The following is a 17,194-nucleotide window of genomic DNA, read 5'->3' as shown; positions in this document are numbered from 1 at the left end:
TAACCTTTCAGAAGCTTTAATGCATCTAATTTAGTGAATCACCTGATTCATTGGAAGCATTGTTGTCTTGTTGAGCTTGTTGTAGTAGAAATTGGTGTCTGTGGCTGCTTTTGGCATGTGGAAAATGTTAATGCTTCTTCCACTCTCTTGCAGTTAAAAATACTCATAAATTCTTGGAAATTACAAACACAGCATTAAGCATTCGGTTTCATCCCCCTCCTGCTGCTCCACTTCTCTGTGGAGAGAGAAGTCTGTCTGACAGTGACACCCACTAAGGTGCATATTTCCTACAAGTTGACCCTCTTAGTAGTCTCTTGCTGTCACAGAGTCAGCTGTACATATAAAAGTGAAATTCCTGTACCTGCATGCTTTTCACCACTGCTCTTTGAAATCTGACCATGTAATGAGAAGGCCCCTTGTAAGAACTGTATTTACACTGCTTATTTACTAAAGGACAGAGGACGTCTGGTAACTTCAAAATCAAGATGTGCTCATGGAGCCATTGTAGGCAGCAGATCATAAATGGCAGGTCCTGGAACGGACCATGATTTCATCCTGCCTTTCAGCTTGGGGAAGTAAAACTAGAGTCAGCATCATGTGTCTAAAATCCATTTTTCTAGAAAGGTACTAGAGTCGGGGCAGAGTGATTTCAGTGAGTATGGAAATTCCACTAGTTTGTTGGTTGTTTTTTTTTATCTTATCCTTTCTTCCACTAATAATTCTATTATTACTTGAGCTATGTTTCTGTTTAATTTCTGAAATTATGCTTCTTCATAGCCTTTTGAATCTCAGCCACATGAGCAACACCAGCTTCTGTTCATAAACATTACTTAAGAGTTCATAACAATATGTTCATTGGATCTACTGGAAAATTCACAAAAAATTGGGAGGCTACTTTTGTGTAGGATAGTGGCTGAGCTACTCGGTGGAAAATTTCACTCTTTTAAAGCCAGGACTTCAGTGAGCTGTAGGAGGTCAAGCCTGTACATGTAGCTCTGGGTGACCAGCTGCCAGAGTGGCTGGGAGACCTCCAAGTAACACAGCCCTGGCCAGCCATTTACCTGTCCTGTGTGTGCCATGTGTGATGCATCTGACTTGGAGAGAGACCTTGGATTTGCCCTTAACAGAGAGAAGCATTGGAATGCTGAGGTTTGGTTGAAGGGGTTCCCCTCCAAAAAATTTCACAGGAGGTCAGGGCATGTCCTGTGTCAGCTGAGTGCTGCCATCAGCTGAGAGGCCACCTGTGTAGGAGATAGTTACAGCCACAAAAATATTTTTGCATTTCAGAATTGCCTTTTCAACTTATTTATGCTTAACTGCTGCTGTGCACTTAGTCTAGTTTAATGGGAGAGTGTCACAGTTACTGTGAAAACAAGCATGTAAATGCAGTGTAAAGAAAAATAACTAACTTGTAGGAGCTAATCTGTGAAAAATTGGGGAGTGATTGTACTTTTACAGTATTGTCCATTTAAGTAAGTTAAATTAGCAGGAAAGTGATTTTTTATTTAGGTGTACGAATGAGTATTTTCTAGCGCTGTTTTTCAGAAGTCTTCAAGTAGGTTGGTGTAGGGCAATCAGAATGAGTCAGAAAATAAGTGGCAGAAAAGTCACACATTAAATGTAAGCTTTTAGTTGGCAATGGAACACCTGTGAGCATAAGTTAAAGCTGAACCTTGGGGATTCCGGCAATACAACACATAACAGATAAAATTATTTAACTATTGCCTTGAGCACATTATAGGACAATCTTTATGTTTTGACAAACAAATGCTTGAATGCATGAAGCAATCCCACTGGTATAATATGCCACCCTCTTGGCTATGTTGTATTTGTCTTCAATGATTTATCTCAAGCCTCTCTCCTTAGGTTACTGCCTGTTTTAAACTAAAACACTTTTGAAAATTAACTTTGGTTTTCTTTCATCATAAATAGGAGCAGCATGTAACCATTAGTGTTTTCTTGATTTATTTGTGTAATATATGAGACAAAAATACATAGCAGCATAGAGAATTTGAGGGATTTAGCAGGAAAAATGATTTAACTTGTTTAAACAAGATCCCATGGAAGAAAGTTTCATTGCGGCAGACAGTCACACTCCGGGAATATTGTTCCAATCTATGTAGATGTGTATTTTATAACCATTCTGATTTTATGGACAAGATTATGCTTTATAAAAGCCTCCCTGTCATAAGTATTCCTGGGCTAAGGAGTATAGTATCTTAAAGATCTCTAATATAATGTAATTCTTTCCTTTCAGGGAATATGGAGCCATTGATGATGTAGATATTGATCTGCATATTGATGTTAGCTTTCTTGATGTAAGTATTCTAGTCACAGGCTTATATGATGAACATTAATACCCATTTAATTCTGCTACACATCAGACTCTCTGGACAACCACTGAGACTTTCCTTTTTTGGAGACTTGACCTTCACAAGTGACTGTCACATTATTGATTGCTATTCAGTGCGAATGTTTCCTTTTCCTTTTATGATCACATTGTTAAAAATGCTTTGTAAGCTTTTTTTACTGCATGTGTATTTCCTTTCAAACAAGATTTCTGAATGGTAAATGTTTTAACTGATACAAATTAAATACATTTCTTCTTTTTCTATTCTAGACATTAGTTAGATGAAAGCACTTCCTAAAGTCATGGAGGGAATAAGATCTTGGCTGGAGCTCTCCTGTGTGCTCCTCAACATCTGCAGCTGATTAGGGAGAGGCTTGAGTGGCAAAGGAGACACAAGACAGTGGTGCTGTTGACTGGCAGCATGACTTCTGTAACAGTTATGCTGTCATTTACTCCACACTTTCTCACCTCATCTGTGCAGTAACTTCCTGTCCTTTACATAGAGAATAATAATTAGTGCTCTTAGTGGCATTGTCACCTCGTTCACAGATATGTCATATTCTCAGTTCAGCACAGCATGTAAGATAGTACTTACTGGGCTTTTCTAAATTTAAGAAAATCTCATTGTACCTTGAATTGTTCTAATCATTCTTAGGGAGCTGAAGTTTCCTTTGCCCTGTGTTATGGTATGAATTTCCTTTCTATCTTTGTTTGCTCCTTTGCTTCTCAGCTTTGAAGTAGTATCTTTTAATAAATAGGAATGTGTCTGCCTGTAGTATGTATAGATGTAGTGTTGTGTATAAACCTGCGCTCAGTTTAAGTGAGCATACGCAACAACTGTAAGTGTTCTAACACTGCTCTTAGGGGCATCAGCAGGCAGTAGTTTATCTTAAGTCTCAAGTTTAAAGCTGGAGTAGATATTCCACAACTGGGTGAATAGTTGGTGTTTATAACAACCCTAAGGAAGACTGACAAAATGCAGCAGTTCCTCATGATGGCAAATGCTGTCTGTTTTCCTTTTGTCTTTCACTAGGAAGAGATTGCTGTGGCTTGGGATGTAGTTCGCACAGAGCCTATAATAGTGCGATTGCACTGTTCGCTCACACAGTACTTAAATGGCCCAGGTAAGTCAAGGGTTTTCTTCATGTGCCTGTTATGGTGCCTTGGTCTGAACCATGTACTAGGTGGCAGATACTCATTCACTGCGAAATCTTTAACCCTGCATATGCTTAGATCTATTGCTGAGAGCAGTTCTACTGGTTTGAAATTATGGTTACATACACTGGCCTGTCTGGGCCCTCAGTAATGACATGGGCATCTAATAGGAACTTTCATAGGTTGATTTTTTGAGTTTGTTTTCCTGATACCCTTTGAAATGCAGTTGCTTCTCTAGGAACCAGAGTTAAGTATAAAGATCTACAGTTTCTAATATCATTTCCTGATTTTGGAAATGAGATATCCATTATAAGGTATACTTAGACAGACATCTGCAGCACAATATGTCCTTTTTCACATACCTTTGAAGAGTCAAGCCATGATAGTTATCATTTGAGTTTCTGAATTCTAAAAGACTTTGTGAACTCTTGGAATCTGTAGATTTGGATGAGTTGTTAAGTGAGTAAAGCTTCCTCATGAAAGTAAAAATGGTCAAATTTCTGAAGAATCAACTGATTTTGAAGAATTGGAACCATTCATATGAACGAGTCAACTTCAGATACATTTTTACAGTGAAAGGCAGAACTAAGTTGCAATTTGAACCATAACTTGCCTGGCTTTGGAGTCTTCTGGAGCAAGCTGTCAGTTCAAGACTTGTATCTGCAGGAGAATTTTCTGCCTCTGGAAACTTAATAGATATTTCCAGACATAATATGTTTAGCAAAATCTGTCCCAGAGAGCTATTTTTATAGGGTATATTGGCTGCTGCTGCTAACTATAAGCTATAAAGCAATATTCAGTTCATTCAAACAAGCATTTCATTATGTACTTTTTTTCCTGACTTTGTTTTTCATACTCTGTTTTATAGCTTCAGTGTTTTTGTAAATATGCAGATCTTATGATATGTATTTCCCTAGCACGTAGCAGTGTTAGTATTCAGAATATTTGTTTTGAAAATTACATAATTTAAAAGTTAAAAAGTGCAGCAAATAAGAGGAAGTGAAGCATGAGAATGAGCATGCACTAGGAAATTATCTAGTGAAATAAAAAGTAACAAGAAGATGTCTTCTGCGCTGTTGACAAGATTCAAATGGAATACTCAGTTCCCAGTCCAGCAGGTGACTGGTTGTGGGAGTGCCTGAGTACTGAGAAAAGCAAGATCAGGGCCAGAGGCAAGTGCTTTGATGTTGTGTTGATTTCAGCTACTGTTGCAGCCATGTCTCATTATTTACCAGAAAAGGAGAAAGAGATCAACCATCCTTTGTGTTAACAAGACTCGTTCTTGGTGAATTCCTCTTCCCCCTGAAATAATGTTGTTTTAAGATTACTGGGCCATAACGTTATGCTACATCTTTTTCTCCTGTAGTACTTTCTGTTGATTGATAAAAGAAACAGAAATGTGGTATACACCAAAGCTCTGTGGGGGACATATATACCATCTTGTAGCTGTGTAATATCCTGATTTTAGATAGTTGTTCTTCTAGTTAATAGCTTATCTCATTATTATACTTGCTGGCAGTTTCTCCAATATGCCTTAGAAACCTGACTTAGATGAGGATGAGTCAGCCTGTGGAGGTACCGGACTATGTCCTCTAGTCTAGATGTCAGATTTTAAGATTGCTGGTCTAGGTATGATGGTTCTCATAGAAAATATTCCCCCACACCATATGTCCTAAATTTGATAACCTAAAGACATTGCTACCACTAATCAAATCAGTAATGCCTTTTGAAAGAATCATGATTTTGTCTTTGAAAGTTGAGGTTATATTTGAGTAATAATGTTAGAGAAAGAGTATCTACAGGGCTTTGAACTTAGTAAAATTGGATGGCAAGATTAGATATATTTTATTTAAAAATTTAATTTATTAAAGTGAAATAAAAGGATAAACTTTGACATTCTGAATAAAATCTGGCTTTCTGAGTGATCGGAATAATACAGATTTTAAAATACTGATTTACTTTTCCTAATAAAATTTGAACCAACCCCATTTTTTTTCTTTTTTTCTCCTTTTTTATTTTGCTGTGGTCATTATCACCTTATGTAATACAAAGTATGAAGTCTGTTCATGCTTGTAATTTGTGTTGGCTGTTGTCCTTCCCTGAGGACCTGTGGCTCTTTCCACAAATACTGGATTCCATCTGCCAGTTCTATCTAGTAAATGTTATTAAAGGATTTCAGTAACACTGAGAGCTGTGAACCTGTACGTGTTCAGTTTTCTGGCAGTTATTTCAGGTCTTGCAGAAAACTCAGGGTAACCCTTGGCCACTGGAATTAATATATCAGTCACAGAATCATGGAATCATCTTGATTGGAAAGGACCTCGAAGATCATCAAGTCAAACCACAACCTAAATCCACCAACCATAAAGTAATCTAACCATTCAGTGCTTAAATCATGCTACTAAGCACTATATTTATTTTAAACACTTTCAGGGACTGTGACTCCACCACTTCCCTGGGCAACCTGTTGCACTGTCCAACCATGCTTTGGCTAAAGAAATTCTTTCTAATACCCAGCCTGCGCCTCCCCTGATGCAGTTTCAGGCCATTTCCTCTCGTCCTGTCATTATTCACTTGGGGGAAGAGGCCAACTCCCATCTCCCTACATCCTCCTTTCAGGTAGTTGTAGAGAGCAATGAGATCTCCCCTCAGCCTCCTCTTCTTCAGACTAAACAATCTCACTTCCCTCAGCCTCTCCTCATAGGGCTTATTCTCCAGACCTTTCACCAGCTTGGTAGCTCTTCTCTGGACACGCTCCAGCAACTCTACATCCTGCTTGTAGTGAGGGGCTCAGAACTGGGCACAGTGCTCAAGGTGTGGCCTCACCAGTGCTGAGTACAGGGGCACGATCTCTTCTCTACTCCTGCTGGCCACACCATTCCTGATGCAGGCCAGGATGATATTGGCCTTCTTGGCCACCTGGGCACACTTCTGGCTCACATTAAGTTGGCTGTAAGCCAGCACCCCCAGGTCCTTCTCCACCATGGAGCTTTCCTCCCCAAGCCTGTAGCTTTGCATGGGATTGTTGTGTCCAACGTGCAGAACCTAGAACTGGACCTTGGCAAGCCTTATGCAATTGGCCTCGGCCCATCTATCCAGTCTGTCCAGGTCTCTCTGCAGAGCCTTCCTTCCCTCCTCCCAGCTTTATGTCATCTGGAAACTCACTTAGGAAGCAAGGAAGCACTCCATCCCCTCATCTAGGTAATTAATAAAGGTCTTGAACAGGACTGACCCAAAACTGAACCATGGGAGATGCCACTGGTGACTGGCCACCTGCTGGATAATGGATCTTGTATTAAAACACCCTCAGAAAGAAAACCCAGATGCTAATAAATTTAGTTTATTCCACTCTGTGCTTTCTGCATAGTCACAGGAACTGTAGTGTATAAAAACGACTTACTTGAAAAAATGTCTAAGAGATTTGATGAGATAAATTACCAGTCCACATACATGTAATCTGATGCTGCTCTCTAGTACTTGCAGAATACAAAAAAACAAAGACATATTTTTGTAATTAAAGTTAGTGGGAAGAGATGCTTTTGGGGGAACTAAATTTGTAAAATACTCGATTGTAAAATTCCAAGTAAGATTGTCTGATATTCCAAAAATGACAATTCATTTCTTAACAGTCATAGATTTCACCAGTGCTTCAGTGGCATTGTCTATAGTAAAAGTTCAGCTAGAACAGTGTTCTTAAATTTTACTTACATGGTCATGAGTTCTTGATTATTGCTGTAAGTTCACATATCAACAATATTTCCTTTTTCCATAGTGCCAACTGTGGATGTATTTCAGATCTCTACTAAAGAAAGATTTGGGCTGGGACATCAACTGAAAAAGTAAGTCTAGAAAAGTGTAGACCTCTGTTTTTAGGCAACTGTTACACTCTTCTTAGTTCTTGGACTATATCAAGTAGTATAAAATCCACAGGTTGTCAGGTTGTTTGGATCAAAGTGTTTTGAACCTATTTTTCTCTAAATAAAAAGAACAGGATTTGGGTTTTTAAGGTCAGTTTTGATAGTTGCCTGCCACAGTTTCTGTCACTTTGCTGCAATTTAGTTAGCAAACTGAAAAAGTTCAAAAGTCTGTAGCTAGGAATGTTCAATTTCATTTTTCTGCTTAGATGGTGAAGCCTCAGGAGCAGGAGTCTTTTTGAGCATCATGCATAGCCTAGGGAGGCTATGCTTTCATGATGGCCTCTAGGATTAGGCCATGTGCATTTTGAAGACAAGAAGGAAGAATAGTTGAAAGAATTACCAGTTTCATGTGGTCGTGGTAGAATTCAATTTAATGAAGTTTTGCTGAGCCATCTTTTCATGTATGCTTGTGTACGTGTAATAAAATGACAAGAGTCTAGGCTTTAATATCTGACCATTACCACATTAAGAATCCCTTAATTAAAAAAGAATAATTTGCTGTTTGGTGTTTAAAGAAACTCAGTGTGGCATTTTTGTAACCTTACAAATGAAGCAATGTTTCTAAAATCTCTGTTGTTCATGACTTGGAAGAAAAAAAAAAAGCTCCTCATACATGAGCAGACACTAAGAAGATTTCAGTATTTACACTGCCTCTGGTTTGTGCACTGGGTAATTACTAAAAGTTCCTGTAAGACATGTTCAAGGACATAGTTGCATAAATCTAAGTTAAGTAGAAAACCCATGAACCCCATGGCCACATGGTTATGGCAACAGGATATTAATCTCTGAAGAATCACTAAATTTTCCATAAAGTCTGTACCAATTTCCACTTTGACTTCATCACTCAAAGACCCCAACTGCTAGATTAGACTCACAGAGTAATTTGACATGGAAGGAGCTATCGGGGATCACCTAGTGCAACCTCCTGCTCCAGGTAACACTAACTTCAGAATTAGATTAGTTCACTCTGAGTCTCAAATAGCTGCACTGTGGAATCTCCAGCCTTTGTGGGCAACTTATTGTACCTTGCCAGTCTTCTTGTGGATGTCTTCTTTTTATAGCCTTTATATTTTTTAGCTTTCCTTGCCAGAACTTGTAACTGCTGTCTTTTGCTGTCCATCTCTGGGAGTTGCCTGGCTCTGTCTTCTGTGTAAACCCTCTTTGAGTAGTGTAATGTTCAACATCCTTACCTTCATGTTTGTGCCTTAGGAGAACATCCTCCTATTGAGCAATGCAGAGGCTGTAGCTTACCTCTGTAGTCACCAGAGAGACAGATGCCTATAGTTGGAAGCAATGCCTTTGAATTTGTCTGTGTATCTGCATAAGAGGTATACCTGCATAAATCTTGCAGTGGTTGTTTATATAGACCATATTCTCAATAAGAGTTCTGTGTAAATTAGTTTTATGTGAGGAAAAAAGCATTTTTGAGAAGCTGAGACAGCCAATCATCAGTCCACATGCATAAGAGAAAAACTCTACCTGAGAGTGAGAACATTGCATCTACATGGTGAACAGATAAACCCTAGTATTACATTCAGTGTGTTTGGCTAGGAAAAGAAAATAATCTTTTCTTTCTTAATTTGCAGAATCATGCAGACGTTTGTTACACAACAATGGAAGAACTGCAAAGAGAAATCTAATTGTACGCACAATAAAAAGATGTCTGACAAAAAGGTGAAATCCCCTCTGCACATCTTTTCTACATTGCGCAGGTAATAGCAAGGAAAATGAGCTGTTAACACCATATCCTGTTCAAAATCCACAGCAGACTTCACAAGGTGAAATGCTGACTTTTCTCCACAGAGAAGTGCTCTATTTTTATCTTACCTCATGGTTTTCCAGTCCTTGCTTTCATGACATCGAAAGTGAACTAGGTATACTGCAGCTTCTAAGACTAATTGAAGGCAGAGCATTTCAGTGCCCCACTCTCTGAAATAGCCATGTTTAAACTGGAATTGGGAAAAAATAATTGTATTTAACTTGTGTTTGTGTCTTTGTAGGTTGGTAGCATTTGACTGATACTTGAATAGGAAGAATATGTATATTTTTTAAAATTATGGTTTTCTCACTGTTCTTTCCACAGCTGTGTGTATTTTTAAAAACTAGAATGGTCATTAATGGAAGACTAACATTTATTGCTGCTGAGCACCCACCCCTCTCCACTGTTTGAGTGCATTAATGTTCACCACATCAAATGCAGGCACAGAATTTAAAGGAACAAAGGCATTATTTATATAAAAAGTACTTTGTGAATAGTTAATTTGAATTCATTATGACTTCTGCTAGTTACTCATACTGTTAATTGTAAAATCAGGCTCTGACTTTACCTCTTTCAGGAATGTGGCTATTTACTCTAACATGTTTTGCTGCCTATGAAGAGGGTTGACAGATCACCTCTTCTGTGAATTTGAATTGAATGCTTCTTTGAACATTCCTTCTTGTCAATTAATTTTGCCATTCTAAATTATGTGTATAAAAAAAGAGAGGGAGGAGGAAGAAGGAAGGAATGTCAAAAATGACAAAAGATTATTTGCCTTTTCAAAGGCAGGAGACGAAAGTGATGTTTTGTTCTGAAAGGGTGTACCTAAGACAGCTCAGTCTTTCTCCTCTTGATTTTGCTGCTGCTGCAGAGCCTGTCCAAAGATGGCTCAGCCCAAACTCAGGGACCCTCTCTCTTCCCAGAGCACCATTCTCACCTCCTGTCTGCAGGAGGGTGGTAGTGATCCAACAGCTGCAACTGTGAGTCAGCAGCCTCCACATGCGTCTTTCGATGTCACCACTTGCTAACAGGGTGGGGAAACCTGCCAGCCTCTCCCCTTGGGGTTTCACTTCTTTTCTGCTCAATCCAAGCCCAAAAAATACTCCAAAGATTGGGTTTTTTTATAAAGAATAGAAAAATGATTCAGCATACCTGTTACATGTTCTTGTTTTGTAAGGACAGTTAAATGTGAACCTTACAGAAATGTGACAGTTCATGTGAATGTTACAAGAGCCTTTTGTTCTTGACTTTCTGCGTTCATTATTTACATCCCTCACATTCTCATTTCTGGTGTTCCAGAGCTAGAATTTCTCTAAAATAGCATAAAGTCTTTCACAATGCACACAGATTATTATGAGTTTTTTAAAAATAATGTTCATTTCATCTGAATTAAATTCAGTTAAATGCCTGAGAGTTTCACTGCTCATTATATCTTTCATTGGATTTGGACATAAAATTAGTTATGCTGTGTCCAGAAGACAATAACTTTATTTGGATCATGCCATAATGATTTCCTACACAGGAAGGGTAGATTTCAATAAGGCAAATGTATTATAACCTCATGTGAAATATGTGGGTTTCATTTCAAAGAGAATTTCCTGAACAAATGGTCTGTTTGGAGAAACAGACTTTTACAAAGAGCTGTAAGAATATATGTCTAATTTTTGTTGAAGTTGTTAGTTGTTTTATTTTGATCAATGAACTTGTGTGTAAATAGGAGCAAGGGGTTTATTTGGTATTGGAAAATAAGTCCTACATAAAATTGCACATTGTTTTAATGTTGAACTGTGTTTATAACTATTGAACTGTATAAAGACAAGTGATACTTAAAATTTTTACATACACGTGGTCTTGCTTGATTTGTACAAGATTTTGATTATTCCCCAACTTTAACTTCTCTATTTTTAAGGTCGCCAAGTTATCCTCCACCTGGCTGTGGTAAGAATAAAACAAAACTGAAGTCAGAACAGGATGGCATCTCCAAAACTCACAAGCTACTGAGAAGGACTTGCTCTAGCACAGTGAAGGCGGAGGATATGTGTGCCACAAAATCTCACAGAACCTTTGGCCGCTCATTGTCGAGTGACCCTAGGACTGAACAGACTATTAAATCGCACAAACTGTTGAATCGTTCTTGCTCTGCAGCTGTCAAGCAGGAGGAGTGCATCACTTTAAAGTCCCATAAGCTGTTAAGTAGGTCGTGTTCTGGGGATCCTCGATGTGAGCACAACAGCACCTTGAAGCCCCACAAACTTTTAAGCAGGTCATACTCCAGTAATCTTAGAATGGAAGAACTGGATGGACTGAAGAATCACAAGTTACTCAGCAAGACATACTCCAATGCCCCTAAATCATCCAAAATGGAGCCTTTCAAGGAGTCCACCATAGCAGAGAGCAGGAGGCTCTCTCTTACCTCAGGGCTTATTGGTATCTTAACACCATCTTCATCATCACCTTCACAAGCTGCTGTGCGTAATAATTTTTAATTCTGCTCATTTTCCTCCTATTAATTTCCAAGTATGCTCTTATGCTTGTTATGCAAAGGCATTAATATTTAGTACATATATGTTAGTGAAAATACTGGATATATGTAATATATGTTGGAAGACAAGGTAAATGGAGTCAGCTTTTAAGAATTTAAACTACTGTGGATGCACTTATATTTAAGTTATAAAACCAGAAGTTGCTTAAGTCAACACAGAGATTTTACGTGTCACATTGAATATATCTCAATGTACAGCTGCTGGCCATGAGAAAATTCAGTCAACCACTTCCTTTCCTGGCTTATTCCTTGCTGCAGGAAGGAGGGAGAGTGTGCACTTCCAGGCTGCAAAATTAGCTTGATCACACAGGTCTTTTCTGATTTCACTGTTTGCTTTGCCTAGGAAGTAGCCATCTCTTAGCTTGTTTGGGTACCAGGTCACCTCTCCTGGTCTTTACATCTGTGATCATCATTGTAGTGGAAGGAGTGCAGTCATGATTCAGCTCACCTCTTGGGCATTGGTATTTTGTGAAAGGCTTAACCGTCAAGCATGCTGGTGGCAGCTGGAAGTTGGGGAAGGAATTAGGTCCACAGTGGCTTCCTTTCTTTACCCAGAGACATGATCGTTTAGGAAAAAAACATTAGCACATTTTACATTTAAGAAAGAGCACTCAAAAGTAATTCTGCCTCTTTAAAGATGACTTCTATACTTTAGAAGATAGAATGGGTCTGTTTGCACTTCTTCAAGGCACCTCTCTGATTTCTGTGTTAGATCTGGAGCAGGGGACTTAGGAGGCTGTCCTCTCCACTCCCTTAGCATGATGGTATCTTGATGTTCTTAGCAAGAAAAAGCTGATTCTTGCTTGAAATGCCATACATATATTCAAAGTAGTGTACTGTCAGTAATTAAATTACATTGAGTGTACCATGTCTCCTGGTAAATTAGTTTAATAAGCTGTGAGCTATACTCCTTGGATCTAAGAGCAGTGATGTACTGTCATGAATTCGTTTATATACGTGCTGTGTGGTTAGTTGCTGTAATTTGCACAGCAATATTCATTGAACAGACTTCTTACTTGTAGAGATGCCTTTTTTCTTGAGTCAGCAGAGGATGTCTTAGCATAGCAAGACTTTCCTAAGCTTAATAGGAAAACTCCCATTGATTTTGATAAGATAATGAAGAGTTCACTAAGTGGTTTCATTACTGATGTTATCAGATGATGTGGAAGAAATGCAAGCCCTACTTGACAGTCTATAAAAACTACCAGTAATTTATTGCTAGAATACATTTATTTTGAGGGAAAATCATCACATACATGGTGAAGTGCAGTTTGACTGATGTTAGCAGAAGAGCATCAGCAGTTCATTTCACATTTTACATGCAGGCACCAGATTCATGGGTAGACTAAGTGCCCAACTGCAGTTTGAAGTCAGTGGAATGTGGGAGTGATGAATTGGGACCATAACTTCTCTTTAGTTTTCAGCTAAAGTATTTCAGTCTTATATATTCATACAGTTGGATTGTTTACCAAGAGAAAAAAAGGAAAAGGTTTCCCAATTAAGCAGTTAGAGAAATTTAAGTAAAGAAGCCTATTTTTAAAAAAGGGGGAAAGAAAGCTGTAAAAGGAGGTGACCTGATGTTATTCAAAAGAAGGGTTGATTGAGGTAGATTTTGTATTTTGTACCTTACTGACTTCTATTAACGGAATTCTTTCTAATTTATATTTCTGTATGTGGAAAGAAATAGGCAGAAAGGGTTTGAGTGGCATCTGAGCACATAGATCTGTTAGCACGGTGCGTAAGATGTGAGATCTTAGTAAATTTAAAATAAAAATATTTTCAGCCTTTCTGAGAGTTACATTAGTCTTTCAAGCCTAAGCAGATAGCCCACATTTGGGTAGCCAGCACACGGTTAAAATGTAATGGAAGTTACCAAAACAACAGTTTGTTCAAATGGTGTGAAGGCGCTGGTGTTTCAATTTGAGATTAAAGTTTTTGAGATGCTGAGATGCAAAATCTGATCAGATTAAAGAACTAAAAAGAAATGGTAAAAATCTATCCCACACTTAGAACACACTAAAAGGATTGATTATTTGTAATGGTTGTGTTATGCAAGAGATCTTTTTAGATGCAAATTCATTTCATTAACATATTTGTACACAAAAATAAAAATGTTTTAACATTCCCTTATAATTAGCCTTTCATCACTGAAGTTGCCTCGACTTTTCCCTTGCAGCAAAATTATGGTGGAAAATGCATTCCAATACGAGACCGTGGCTTTCTTGTGCAGGTAGAGTGTCATATCTTACCCATTTATGAAACACCGTGGAGCATGACCTGACTGTTTATTTTTTTTAATCAGATGTTATTCTCATTTTCATTGTTCTCAGACTATTGAATTTGCTGAGCAGCGGATACCAGTATTGAATGAATACTGTGTAGTTTGTGATGAACCCCATGTGTTCCAGAATGGCCCTATGCTGAGGGTAAGTGGTGTGCTTGCCAGGGTATACAATGCATTTTATAACACTGTAAATAGCAATAGACTATACAAGCTTATTCTAAAGCTATTTAATTATTTCTTGTGTGTTTCATCCTTATCTCCTTTCAGGATGCAAAAATGTGTATTCACTAGATTTTGCTGTAAATAATAATAATAAAAAAAATGTATTGCAAGCAAGGGAGATAGAATTCAGGCTTGGGTAACATCACAGAAACATAAAGGGGGGTGTATTTCACTGAATGCTATTGTGCTTCAGTAGTCACAACTGGATAAGATACAGGAAGTGCATTAGAGTGCTTTCCTAGTCCTTTAGCATTCCTTTAAAAGCTTAGGATCACCTTAGTCCTTGGGCTCTTAGCAAGCTATGACCAAGGTATGCAGATACACTGATGTTAGTGTCACAAGGCTGTGAAATTCTTCTGATCCTCTTTAGCTTATGGGCCGTGGGAATGAGACATCCTCCATAATAAGATATCACTCCATAATGTGATAAAAACGGCAGTAGAAGGAGATGCTCTGTGAGGTGTCTATCTAGCAGTGACCTAGTCCAGGGGGACTGTTGTGGCTCAGTATGCCCAAAGTCTAGCCAACTCTTCCCTCCTTTCATTCTCGTGTAACTGAAACCAGGAATTTTGCAAACTGAGTATTGCAGTGTCTCACACTGCTGGTGAATACATACAGTGAAAAAGAGTAAAACTAGTCATGTGAGACATGCTTTGCCTGGAGCTATTAGCCCAGTGCAGCTTAGTGAGAGAGTATCTTAGGAGAGTAAAATTCTTACCTTTAGGACTGATATTGCTGGCATGGAAAACTATTTAATGGCAATGTGTGAATGGCCTTACACCTGCCAATTTCTCCACAGTGTGAGAAGCACTACTATTTAAGTTGAAGCAGACATCATCTTTGAAAATTCCATGGAACTAAATTAGGAAAGTTACTGCTTAGATGGTAGCAGAAAGTCACCTAGGTATCATCCCCCATGACACTGAGTGGCAGCAGTCAGGCATTCTGACTGCAGGCAGGTTATGCAAATAGGCTGCTGAAAGGGTCTGAAAAAACATCTGCATATTCAGTTTTAAGTCATGGTTAAACTTCTGTACCCTATCAGCTATTCTTTCACTTATTCAAAATCATATCTAGCTTTTAAAAACATAGTTTTCATACATGTTTGTCAGCAACCAAACCCTGATTAGAAGCCTGTAGAAAAGACATCAGTTCCGTGTTAATCTTTGAATGCGCTGCTATGCATATTACCTGTGACAAGATGAGATATGGCAAAGTGAATAATGTTTGGATAGTGAATAAAGTTTGGATAATATTTATTTAAATTTGAGGTTTTATTTGTTGCCCATAGAGCAAAGCAAACAGTAGCATTTATTCTGTTTCACAGGATGAACTATTAAAATAAAACAGAATTAAAAGTCATTGGCTTTAAATAAAAAACTCTTAATTCTTTTTGTTTTCCCAACTTAGAGATTAAAATCCCTCAGAATTACTTTTCTCTGTTTTCAGCTTAGAGAGGAGTCATTATAACCATTTGTTTGAGAGTTTTGTCAGCACTGCAGAACAGAGGAAAGTGCAAACATGTTTGCCACTAAACATATATTCATGAGTATCTTTGCAAGCAGGAAGCTTTGCAAAATGAAATAATGTCCTTATATAACCTAAGGAGGAGGAGATAGCTGGAAGAAATCTAGCATGCTCTGTGTATGCTTGAATGACTCAATAAGCAATATAGAGCCATTAATGAGTCTGCAGTTCTGTAGAAGGTGAGAAAGTATCTCAGTTTGAATCAAACATGAGCTTGCCAAAGGATCTTAAGGAAACTCGCTGTTTTCTACTAAGAGCTCTAGCAGAGGCAGCCTAAAGTAGTCAGTTTATTTACATGCTTTAGCTGCATACACACACATATGCATACATACACACATAATGTATAATGTATATTAAGAGAATAAAGAATGACCCAACTGAAAGAGCACTTTATGTTTAAAGAGCACTTTATGTTTAATACTACTACAACAGCTGATCTCAGGAATACAGTACTTTATTAAGCAGAGTGCATGGGGCTTTCTCTTAAGGCTTTCTCTTATGTCGCTTAATGGATTCCATGTATATTCTCCATGGTCTTCATAAAGAGCTTTAGAGTGCTCATTAATAGGCGGCTTTGTAGCCAGTGTCACCACAATGATTTTGGCTTTTTTGTCAATGGCATAACCAAGCTTGCTGACACCACATGGGAGACACCTTTCTCAAAGGGGGAAGAGGGTCTTTGCACAAGAGATTGCGGATCTGATTGACACGGCTTTAAACTAGGTTTGCATGGGGAGAGTGATGTAACTGGACATGCTAGTGAGGCCACTGGATGTGGTAGCCCAGCACCTGTGGGGCAGTGTGCTAGCATTTTTGCAAATCAGAAGGTCTGCCACCCTTCAATAGTGAAAACTAAATGCTCAGCTCCCTCTCTGAAAAGCTTATACACCAATGCACATAGTATGGGGAATAAGCATGAGGGAAAATCTGTGTGCATTCAAAGGGTTATGATCTGGTGGCAATTACAGAGATGTGGTGGGATAGCTCACATAAGTGAAATATGGTCATGGATGGCTACATCCTTTTTAGGAAAGACAGGTAAAGAAGGCAAGGTGGTGGAGTTGCTCTTTACACAGGAGAGAAGCTAGAATGTATTGAGTTCCATCCAGGGGCGGATGAGTAGCAAGTTGAGGGTTTGTGAGTGTGAATTAAGGGGCAGGCTAGCATGGGTGATAAAGCTGTGAGTGTCTGTTGCAGGACACCTGATCAAGACAAGGAACGTAATGAGGCCTTCTACAGGCAGCTGAAAGCATCCTCGCAGTTACAGGCCTTGGTTTTCATGGGGGATTTTAAGTACCCAGATATTTTCTGGAAGGCCTCCTCAGCCAGCCATTCACAGTCCAGGAGGTTCCTCCAGTGCATTGATGGTAATTTCATGATGCAAATGGTAGATGAGCCAGCAAGGAGAGGAGCTCTGGTGGATCTTGTACTCACTAAC

At 38.6% G+C, this 17,194-nt stretch overlaps 1 protein-coding gene across 1 annotated transcript in view; it reads left to right on the top strand.

Annotated features, from left to right (window-relative positions):
* The window catches only part of PARP8 (poly (ADP-ribose) polymerase family, member 8), a 141,654-nt gene that overhangs the window by 97,803 nt on the left and 26,657 nt on the right, over nucleotides 1-17,194 (top strand). The window contains exons 11-17 of the mRNA XM_010008622.1: nucleotides 2,258-2,318; nucleotides 3,384-3,474; nucleotides 7,278-7,344; nucleotides 9,009-9,134; nucleotides 11,091-11,649; nucleotides 13,900-13,953; nucleotides 14,054-14,149. Coding sequence (XP_010006924.1) covers nucleotides 2,258-2,318; nucleotides 3,384-3,474; nucleotides 7,278-7,344; nucleotides 9,009-9,134; nucleotides 11,091-11,649; nucleotides 13,900-13,953; nucleotides 14,054-14,149 — 1,054 coding nt within the window. The remainder of the gene's footprint in view (nucleotides 1-2,257; nucleotides 2,319-3,383; nucleotides 3,475-7,277; nucleotides 7,345-9,008; nucleotides 9,135-11,090; nucleotides 11,650-13,899; nucleotides 13,954-14,053; nucleotides 14,150-17,194) is intronic.

This window comes from Chaetura pelagica, unplaced genomic scaffold (assembly GCF_000747805.2).
Source record: "Chaetura pelagica isolate M959 unplaced genomic scaffold, ChaPel_1.0 scaffold382, whole genome shotgun sequence".
Lineage (NCBI taxonomy): Eukaryota > Metazoa > Chordata > Aves > Apodiformes > Apodidae > Chaetura > Chaetura pelagica.
Note: the sequence above shows the minus strand (reverse complement) of the source record. Positions and strands in the feature narration are given on the sequence as shown.